The sequence below is a fragment of the Vigna angularis genome, chromosome 1 (genome assembly GCF_016808095.1).
Source record: "Vigna angularis cultivar LongXiaoDou No.4 chromosome 1, ASM1680809v1, whole genome shotgun sequence".
NCBI classification, from domain to species: Eukaryota; Viridiplantae; Streptophyta; class Magnoliopsida; order Fabales; family Fabaceae; genus Vigna; species Vigna angularis.
The window spans coordinates 43,235,807-43,246,947 of NC_068970.1; the positions used below are offsets into that span (position 1 = coordinate 43,235,807).

Below are 11,141 nucleotides of genomic sequence, written 5' to 3' on the forward strand. Positions count from 1 at the left end.
ATGTGTGTGAATCGCTTTTGAACATCAGAAATTGTTTCTTTAGGTTGCATCCTGAACATTTCGTACTTTTGGATGAGTGTGTTCTTTCTTGTGTGTTTTACCTCATCAATACCTTGGTGTGTAACTCTAAGTACTTCCCACATTTCCTGTGTTGTCTTACAAACAGAAATTCTATAGAATTTATCAAGCACCATAGCAGAAGATATAATGTTACGAGCCTTAATATCAAATTGGGCTCTTCTATTTTCCTCATTAGTCTAGTTAAAATAAGGTTTTTCAACTTCAACACCGTCAACAGTACTTTTAGGAATATAAGGACCATTTTTTACATCTTCCCATATGCCTCTGTCAATAGACCCCATGAAAATTTCCATTCTGACTTTCCAGAATGCATAGTTATCACCAGTAAAAAGTGATGGTCTGTTGATGGAAGCACCTTCGGCGTAAACTTGACATTGACCGTTTGTCGTTTGGCTCGATTCCTTACTGCTTTTCACCGTTTGGCTTAAGCCCTTACTGCTTTCCATTGTTCGGCTTGAATCCTTAAAATTTTCACCGTTCGACCTGATTCCTCAAAACTTTCCACCGCTCGGCCTGGCCTCTTCTTCTCTCTCCTTCCAACTCTTAACATTTTATTCTGCAAAACTCAAAAACCTAACTACTACTGCTCGGTCTCATTTATGTCTCGCTTGGTCTCGGTCATGCCTTCCACTGCGCGGTCCTAACTGCTCGGTCTTGGTCATACCTCGCTTGGTCTTGGTCATGCCTTCCACGGCTCGGTCCGGACTACTCGGTCCTAGTATCTTCTGTTATACAAGAATGCTTTTAAACTTAATACAATAAGGGTCTTCATATTCTTCACTTTGTAACATCATCAAAATCATTATCTTCAAGACACCAATGCTTCCTCATTGGTAACAATCTTATTGCAGGAGGTCCAGAAAAGAATCAAGATTACTACATTTGGAAGAAATGTTCAAAGATTCTTGAAGAATTGAAGTGTTGTCACATACTGGTCTTATCTACACACTCATGTGTATTTTTCTATATTAGAGTTATCTACAATCAAGGCTGATTGTATCTCTCTTGTTGCGGGCAGGAAGAGGACTTGGAGAAGTTCTTTGACTTGGAGTGAGGTATCTTTAAGGGTGACAAAAAGATGGTATTCTTTCTGGGTTGCTGTAGTTGATTTGGAGTTAGGAAGGAGATTACATTGAGAGGATTGTTCTCTGTAAGTCTTGCTTTGTAAAGAACTCAATCAATATAATGGAATCCTTTCAATCTAAGGTTGATTAAAACAAGATTAGATGTAGGCAGCGACCGAACCAGTATAAAACAACTGTGTTAATCTCTATTTCCCTACACTCTTGCATTGTTTACATTATTGATTGATTGCATTGCAAGAAAGATCAAAAAGATTTTAAAAGAGCTTATTTTTACAAGGGAAACCAATTCATCCCCTCCTGGTTGGGACACTTGGCCTTAACTTTTTCTACAAAATCAACCCATCTAACCAATAATTCATTCAATATATTCCTATCAAGCTTAACATTATCATTCAATTCTAAAAACCATCGAAATTGTGTCTTCTCAATAAATTACCTCTGCTCCTGAGTCAATCTTTCATTAAAATTACCAACATATTTGCTTTTGAAAGAATGACGAACGCATAACTACATGAAAAAAAAAATTCGCGTTACAACAAATCCAAAAAAATTTAACAATAAAGGAAAGGGCAAAAACCAAAACGACAACAGCCAAAATCAAAGGGGAAAGCGAAAACGCAAATAGGGAAAGGGAAAAACCATATACCTTGCTCGCAACACCAATATTAGCAGAGAATTCCATTTCGAACAATACCATCAACCGAATGAAAGCAAAAAGGTGAGAACTTTAACATAAAGAGACATTTTGCTTTGTCGGAGACAAACAAATGACAAATGGGAGGGGTTGGACAGAGAATGTTGAACGAAAATGGAGAGAATGAGATCTTACTTCCATTCAAACATTAAGGGTAATTTTGAAATAAAAGAAGTGAGAATCTTAAAGTTTTATCCACTTTAGCTTTTTTACAAAAAAAAATTAATTCTAACGCGCTAATAACATGCTGACACGTGACGTTGACAAAAAGTTGTCAAAATTAAGTTAACGTATCAGAATCTCTCTAGTTGATACTTTCAATTAACTTTTCAACTCTTTTTTTTCTTAAAATAAAATGCAAAGAATAAACATAATTTTAAATACATCATACTAAAATGTAAGATGTCATTGCTTAAGTTCTATTAAATTTTGCTAAGAGATTATTTTACAATGTGATGTCATTCACTTTACATTACTAAAGATTAAGAGTCTGACTAAAAGTGAGTCACATGGAAATTTTTTAGTTTTGTATCATTACTTAAGCACCTACTAAATTTAGCATTTAGCATTTTCTTAGGCGTAGACTCTTAAAGCAAAACAATTGAAAAATCTTAGTTGAGTGTATCCTGTAACATCTCAAAAATACTGTGTAAAACCATATAATAGAAAGATCAGATATAATAATATTACAGCTAAGTTTTTACAAAAGATAGGACGTACGGTTATGGCCGAACGGCCTTACAAAAATTGTAGAGAGTTAAAACTATACAAATGACTACAAATATAGAACGAACGGCTTATAACCCTTCCTATGTTGAACGGTCAAATCAAAAGATAAACTAAACGAATGATCGAATGCTCCTACAAAAGAGTAGGCCAATAACTGACCGAGCGTCCTAAGTTTCGACCTTCACGTCCGTCACTTTCAATGCTTCTTCCAGCAATCTCTTCTCCTTCTGCTCCCACCCATAGGGTGATCATCGCAATGACAAGGACGAACGAATGGGAATACATGACATGACAGGAAATAGGGTAAGCTTATGTAATTTAATTCAAACATCAACATATATTTCACACAAGTCTAATAAAAACCATCATGTACAAAAATCATACTTTTCCCAACCATAATCATATAACAATGCATGCAAAGACTGTTCTTTTTACTCTGACTGCGGACTGTATGAATTCTGTGTAGCTACTACGTTCGTGCACTCGTGGAAAGGTAATTTGGAAAACCATCAGAATTACCATAGTTGGAAACCCAAGCCGCCACACGAGGTTAGCCCTTCATCCCTCACTGTAGCTGGAAACCCAAGTCTACACATGAGTTTAGTCCGATAGCTGGAACCCCAAGCTATACGCAACCAGGCCTCCTGCTATTCTCACCACATGCGCCACTATTCTCTACTTGAGACTCGGTGACCATTAGAATGTCAGGATGAACGACGACTTAGTCTGACCATATTCATACTTTTCATTCCAATTCAAATCATGAGATATTCCTTCCCGGAACACTCTTTCATAACCAAAGTCATTTCTTCCACATCATATTCCTTCATCTTTCATTATTAAAACCTCAATTGAACCAATTTGAATAAAGATCCCGTCGGATACCTGATAACAGTTGAAAAACTGTTATTTTCATGCTTAAAATTGATACTAAAAGCAACCTTTATGTTTAGAATCTAGCTTGAAATCATGCTTTTATTCATATTTTCATAAATAAGAGAGCTGGACAGGTTTATGCTTGATTTCAGTGTTTTTGTGCAGGTTTTAAGGTGAATTTGGTGAAAGAAGTGAAGAAGGAGAGAGATGGAATCAGAAAAGACATCAAAAAGTGCAAAAGGAGAAGCCGAAGTTACCGCTCAGTGGCAGTTTACCGCTGAGCGGCACTCAGGAGCTCACGGGGGTCCCGTTGAGGGGCAAAATGGCCGTTGAGGGGAGAAAACTACTCACGCACTCACCGCTGAGTAGGTAATTGAATGATTTGAAAGAAGAATTGAAGTACCGAATGATTGGAGTGCTGAAAAGTCAACCAGAAACCAGAAAAGTCAACCAGTCAACCAGAAAAGTCAACCAGTCAACCAAAAAGTCAACCAGTCAACCAGAATACGAAAAAAGTCAACCAGACGAGTTTTGGGCCAGTTGTATGCGATTTTATGATCTGTTTGGGCCTGGACCCGTTTTCTATTATTTTTATGTCCTATTTAAAGACCTAGATGTCTCAGGCTACCTCTTCACCCTTCTAGGGTTTTATCTTTCATTCTTTCATTATTGTTCATCTAGGTTCACCATGAATATGGTGAACTAAACCTTGTATGATTGTTGGGGAATCAATATAATCTTTTGAAGCTCTCATATATGGAATTTGTGCTTGCATCTTAATCTAAGATTTATGCTTTCCTTCATCATTAGTTAGGGTTTTTCCTATTTTCCTAATGCTTGCTTTGTTTAACTCATTCAATGCATGATTATTGATTTTGTCGATACGGAAACGTACGGGGAAGTCTAGATCCGGGGAATTTCTCCCAATATTATATTGGTTGTCGTTAAGCTCCTGCACTTGATGAACTAATTATTAGGAATGCTAGGAATTGTATGAACTCGTAATTAGGGAGAAGCCTTCTTGAAAGGTACTTTAGAGAGTGGCATTAACAATGATGATTTGAATGTTGAATTCCTAAAATATATGAGAGTGGATAAGATGAAATTGAACCCCAACAACATATTCATATATATTTCATTGAAAGTGCTTGTCTTTTGCTTTTGCCATTGATCAACCTCATGCATACATGTTTATTTTCGTCTTTTGCATATTAAAATCCAATTATTTCGTTCTTAAGTCTTAGCTAATCAACAAATCACATAACTAAACTAGGCCGTGAGTCCTTTGGGAGAACGATACTTGGTCTTACCGAGTTTATTACTTGAAACGATTCGGTCATACTTGCCGATTGTTCAACAAGTTTGTGACATCACATTTTGGTGTTCATAAATTTGTCCATCAATACCAAATACCGAACGTTAGTTTTTAATCCAGAACAAGACCGAACACTTGAAGTGACACTGAGATGTCTCCAACTCAAAACAGATCAAATCGAGAGAGTTACTCACTTATTGTGAAAGGGACCGAATACAATAATAGTTCTCAGAGGCTAATAGAATCGAACGTTATTTACCAAGCGAGCCAATTTAATGAAATGACTCTTGATAGTTCAAACCGAACACCGTAAAGCCTAGGCCGAGTACTAACACTCTAGGCCGAACACCCTTAGAAACTGATACGGTAGAACATCAAATAATAATAACGGACGTAATTATATGAAGAAACCGAATGATATAAATACTTAGCTTTATTAACGAGTTTAACATCAAGGAGAACGAGTGTAAGTCGAAGACCGAGCACTGTAGAGACCGAACGCTATTGAGTTTGGCCGAATGCTCTTTTTTTAAAAATCATATTACTGAATCAAGGTCGAGCTCTTGGTTTAAGACCGAGCACCACTTAGTACGAGTACTTGGTGTAAGACCGAGCACTACTTAGTACGAGCGCTTGGTGTAAGACCGAGCACTACTAAACTTATAGAATAAAGGCTTAATACATATAAGATATCATTTAACTAGTTTTCAAGATCGAACGAAATATACAAATGCATATAGATATACTGAAGTTTATAACCAAATACCAAGTAACGACTACCCTTGGCCGAACGCTCATGTACGAATATTACAAAACGAAGACGCTCGTCCTCAACTAGAATTCTCTCCAAATGAAAGAATACAGTTCCAACCGAGTCCACAAGAAAACCAAACACTATATCAAACGAGCGCTGGTCTAATACCAAACACTTATGAAGAACGAACGCTACTGAAACGAACGCTTGGTCCAAGACCGAATACTCAAGTATAACTGAATTGTCAATAATGACTCTCGACAACATCCCTACCCATTTCATGGCTTTCATTAATCATCAATACTTTTAAACAACATACAATATTTCATCATCAACATAATATCATTCCAGTTTCCCATCTCTTAGATTCATATACTCATACAGCCAACAATGTAGTAACAACCATATTTCATATCAACGAACATGCATCCATACAAAGAAAGAATCTAAATCAAATTATATAAGCTTCCCTTACCTCTAAGCGTAACCGAACGTTCACAAATGCAGCATATGGTTCGCCTCTACTAGAGACCTTAGCGTTCTACAGTCACGCCTTAAGAAACTAAATCAAACACAGGACCAGAAATATTTAGAATGAGAGGATCAACTCATGCAACCAAAAATCTGGGTTTGCATGCGACATAAAACACATGGTTGAGGGAGAGATGAACTTACCAGCTCGGAATCAAAAACTGATCGATTCAAACGAACGTCCTCGACTCCGGGAGTACTCAGGTGTGGTTTGTTTGATGATCGAAGGAAGAAAATAATAAGATTTTGTAGAGGGAGGATGAAGAAATCTTAGAGAGAAGGAGAAAAAAATAAAAGTTCAGAACTTTGGGGAAGAAGGGTACATGCAGAAGTGGCGTGAACTTTTGAGTACCCATAATTTTACTCCTACCGTCATTAGCGAACGACCAACCTCCTGTTGCCACCTGTTTTCTACTCTTTGATTTCCAGCTCTCTTCTTTGACATTTGGCTTCCACTCAAATGGGGTTTTTAGTGGGTTTTAAATGGGTTGTAACATATTTTCACTTAAAACAATTTCTCTTCACGATAGATATCAAGCAAATTTTTTAAGGATATAATTATATTTTTGAAAAATTTTATAATAAGTGATTCTTGAAAAATAAAATTAGCATTGTTTAATTATTTTGTGTTTTCTTTAATAGTTTGAGTACCTGCTAGTTTAATTAGCTCTGTTATCAAAATAAATTGATTTCTACATAAAATAAACATCTAAAAATATATAGTAAATATTTTTTTTTATTTTGGAATAACTTTTTTCTCAAAATAAAAACTCAAACAAACTCGCCCGTGTCCAAAAGAAAAAAATAGAAATTATATCTTAAAATAAGATAAATATATTTAAGTTAAAAATTTAAAGAAATATTCAATTATATTTATAAGTTTAACTTATAATTTATTTTAGACGGTCAACTTGTTTAAAAGGGTAACACATTCTCAAACGTTTTTAGTTAGCCTAAAAATTTGTTTTATTCTTCGATTTTGGAATATATTTCCGTTTCCAAAATTAAAGTGGGTTATTTTTTCTCTTCTGGCTTAAAATTAGACTAATTTTTAATTTTACGATCACCTTTTAATAGTTTTAGTTCCCTAAACTAAAAGTAAGACATTTTCACATGAAAAAACAGAATAATGACTTTTAAATTTTTAAAAGAAAATAAGACTCAATTTAAGGGATGAATTTCATGCTATGGTTGAAGGCAAGTATGGTCTTTCTATCTTAATAAAATTAAATAAATACCTAAATTTATGTCACTGAGTGGATTAATTAACTTGTATATGCTGTTGCAGTTGGATATGGTGTGTGCGGGTCATTTGCCATTTTCCTTACATTTGGATGCAACTGAAGATCTGTATATATACTGTCTCCATGTTTGGTGGAAGTGATGAGTCTGCCAGCGGCCCGATTTGTGCGGCCGGCGTTGTTAGGTGTGACGGAATGACTTTGTCTGGCGCATGTCACGTGAGGAGAGAGAAGACGAGGTCATGCATAACGGAGTTCATGCAAATTACAGTGATAATAATAATCATGGTATTAATAATAATGATAATAATAATAAGACGAATAAGCGTGGTTGTTTTCTTGTGTGGTTGGATCAGAGAGGAAGAGGATGTTTTTTTTGTTCCTGTCCAAAATTCCGCGTGTGGGGGCTCAAAGTTTGAACCAAACGTTGATTGGATAGGGTCAGCACGAAGCAAAAGACACACACACACATCCCTTAATCACACACGCTACAGAGGGAGCTTTATAAACAAGACTTGCCTTCAACCTTACCTGCTCGAGGTGAGGGGTCAATGAAACACCAAAGCAAGAAAGCTCGTGGGAAAGAAAAAGCTAGGGGAAAAAAAGCCTTAAAGAAAGCTGATTACATAAAGCAACACCTTTTTCTCTCTCTATTATTTCTATTATCTTTATCTCTATCTCTCTCTTTCTTCCTTCACTTGTGCCACTATCATTCCTCATCTTCTTTTCCATACAAGTAAAGCTGAAACCCACTATTGCAACCTCACCACTTGTACTAGTCGTCGTCACAATTAATCCTCCTATAGTTACATATAGTCCTCAAACCACACGCACAAAAATTCCATCCATGTTAGACAACAGTGCTTCTTCTGGTGCACCATCTTCTTCTGATGCCGCCTTTGCATTATCTGAAAATGGGGTGGCGAACAAAAGGAAAAGAAGACCCGCAGGCACACCCGGTAAAGTTTTTTACCCTTTTATGGGGCTAAGTTTCAACTTTCAGGCTTTTACCTCAGACAAAATTCGTGGGCTTTGGATTTTCTCTCTAAAGTTAATTTCTTTTTCCTGGTTGTTGTTGCTGCTGTTTATGCTGTTCCTGTGTGCATATGTATTTATTTATGCAGATCCAGATGCTGAGGTTGTATCTCTCTCACCCACCACCTTGCTGGAATCTGACAGATATGTGTGCGAGATCTGCAACCAAGGGTTCCAGAGGGACCAGAATCTTCAAATGCACAGGAGAAGACACAAGGTGCCATGGAAATTGCTCAAGAGGGAAACACAAGGGCAGAAGAAGAGAGTATTTGTCTGTCCAGAGCCAAGCTGTTTGCACCATGACCCTTGCCATGCCCTTGGGGATCTTGTGGGCATCAAGAAGCACTTCAGAAGGAAGCATAGCAATCACAAGCAGTGGGTCTGTGACAAGTGCTCCAAAGGATATGCTGTTCAATCTGATTACAAGGCACACATCAAAACCTGTGGCACTAGGGGTCATTCCTGTGACTGTGGCCGTGTTTTTTCCAGGTTTGTTTGCGTTTTGTTTCCACCTTACTTCCTCTCTTAGTGGCCGTGTCTATTATTTCAAAGGTTCCACCTTTCTCTCTCTTTCTTGGTTTCTGTGTTTTTTGGCTCCTCAGATTCAGCCCCTGCTCAGCAATTGTTTTTTGCTCTCCATAACCGAAAACCAAACTACTATTATTAATAACTATTAAAATTTTACTTCTTAAATTGTTATGTGATTGTGGTCAAACCCTAAATTCTAGGTACAAGGACGGTGCAGAGAAACAAAAATTCTGAATCTCAGATACCTTTCATGTGAAACATTTTCCATCTTCTAGAGGTTATTAAATATATTAATATTCTATTTTGGAAGTCCTAAAACATGTAAGTTGAAAATTTTTCAGAATCCTAAGCATGATGTTGTTATGAATATTGCACACATACGCCTTACACTGGAGTTCCTATGGCAGCTTTTAAGTTTAGGACCAGTCTATCTCCAAACTACTATTGATAAGCTAAAGAACCACAAAAGTCCGTAGAAGGAAACAGTTCATGTTTTTTCATTCTTTATTTGAACTTATGATGTCCTCATTAATTTAATCACTCTGTCTTATTTTATTTTAATCAACTATTCAATTTGAAACTTGCCCACTGAAGCCACGGACAGGACCTCTGAGTAATTAATTTTATAAGTGCATGTTTTTGAAACACTAACTAACAAGGTTTTCGGCATACATATATATCTTTGTTTGACCATGTATTCCCCCCTAGTCAATCATATATCAAGCGACAAGAACATAAATGTATATCACAGTCTAGTTTATTTTAATTACCTAAACGTTTGTCTTTTTCAGGGTGGAGAGTTTCATAGAACACCAAGATGCATGCACTGTCCGGCAGCACCGGCCAGAGTTGCAAGTACTGCAACCTGCATGCTCTTCTAGAACAGCTTCAAGCGCAAGTCCCTCTAGTGAGGCAAATTTTAGCATCGCCCCACCATTGCAAGGACTTCCACTGCCAAAACCAGTTTCTGCTGATCAACTAGCAACAGTCTTATTAACTTCAGAGATACACAATAACAAGTCCACCACCTCTCGGAACTTAGAACTTCAGCTCTTACCCTCCTCAATAAATTCTCAAGAAAAACGAAATCCGAAGGAGAACTATGGTTTGAAACTTTCAATAGGGTCATGTAGTAATGACAAAGGGAATGAAGAGAGAGTGTGCTCAGAAGCACATAGGAGCCCACCTGAAAGGAATAATAATGTGAGCGAGTATTCCACATTGGAAGTGGCGAGGTTGAAAGAGTTTGCAGCTGAGGAACTCAAGTTGGCCATAGCAGAAAAAGCTTATGCAGAAGAGGCTAGGAAAGAGGCCAAACGTCAGATTGAGATAGCTGAACTTGAGTTTGAGAATGCCAAAAGGATAAGGAAACAAGCACAATCTGAACTGGCAAAGGCTGAAGAGTTGAGAAAGCACGCCATGAAGAAGATAAGCTCCACTGTTTTGGAAATAACATGCCAAAGTTGCAAGCAACAGTTCCAGTCTTCAACTCTTGGGGTTCCATCAGAAGAGACCTCCATTGTGATGAGTTACATGTCTTCAGCCACCACAGAAGGAGAAGCAGAATGAATGACATATACTTGCAAAAGAAAGAAAAGACAACCTTTATTCAGCCAAAGGGGAAGACATGATATGATATAAAGATATTCGGAGGAGTTCACAGCAAGTTATATTCTTCTTTTCTTCTTCTCTCTTGGTTCTTTTATGTTTTCTTTTCTCTTGACAAGGTGAAATTTGTTTTATCTTAAAGAAAGTTCATATTCTTTATTATAATATTGTTGTTGAGATGCAGCGTTTAGGAATTTGAGAGTCTGACTATTCAAGGTTTGTTTAAAGGTGAGCTGCAACCTGTTTTTCTCCATTTAACAAATTGTTGTATGAAAATTAAAATTCAAGATCATGCAAAGCTATATATTTCTGCTTCAGAAGATATTAATGAATAGAAAATAATGGTTGGAGTCCATACTTGTGGCTTAAAAATCATACCTAAAAAAGAAGCATAAGTGAATGCAGATTCCAATTCCGTAACAAATGAAGATATATCTCTATCAAAAGAAAAAACACAATTCTGGATATTTCAGGGCTAGATTAATGATTATATTTTGGAAATAGGTGGTATTTGTGGATTTTACGGACTATGCATTAGAGGCAATGCATGCATGTGGTGAGGAAAAAAGGAAGAATGGTTTATAACAATTATTTTGTTTTTTGACATTAATGTCATTAATAAGCATGATGTTATTGATGTGTCAGGTAGCCTAGTAAAGATGGA

The 11,141-nt window shown here is 36.7% G+C and overlaps 1 protein-coding gene across 1 annotated transcript; it reads left to right on the forward strand.

Moving 5' to 3' along the window:
• The first annotated feature begins 7,834 nt into the window (after nucleotides 1–7,834).
• On the forward strand, nucleotides 7,835–10,753 carry LOC108319728 (zinc finger protein SHOOT GRAVITROPISM 5). The gene is made up of 3 exons (XM_017550964.2): nucleotides 7,835–8,265; nucleotides 8,431–8,830; nucleotides 9,661–10,753. The coding sequence occupies exons 1-3, from the start codon at nucleotides 8,154–8,156 to the stop codon at nucleotides 10,436–10,438; spliced, it is 1,290 nt and encodes a 429-aa protein (XP_017406453.1). The 5' UTR covers nucleotides 7,835–8,153; the 3' UTR covers nucleotides 10,439–10,753.
• The last annotated feature ends 388 nt before the right edge of the window (nucleotides 10,754–11,141 follow it).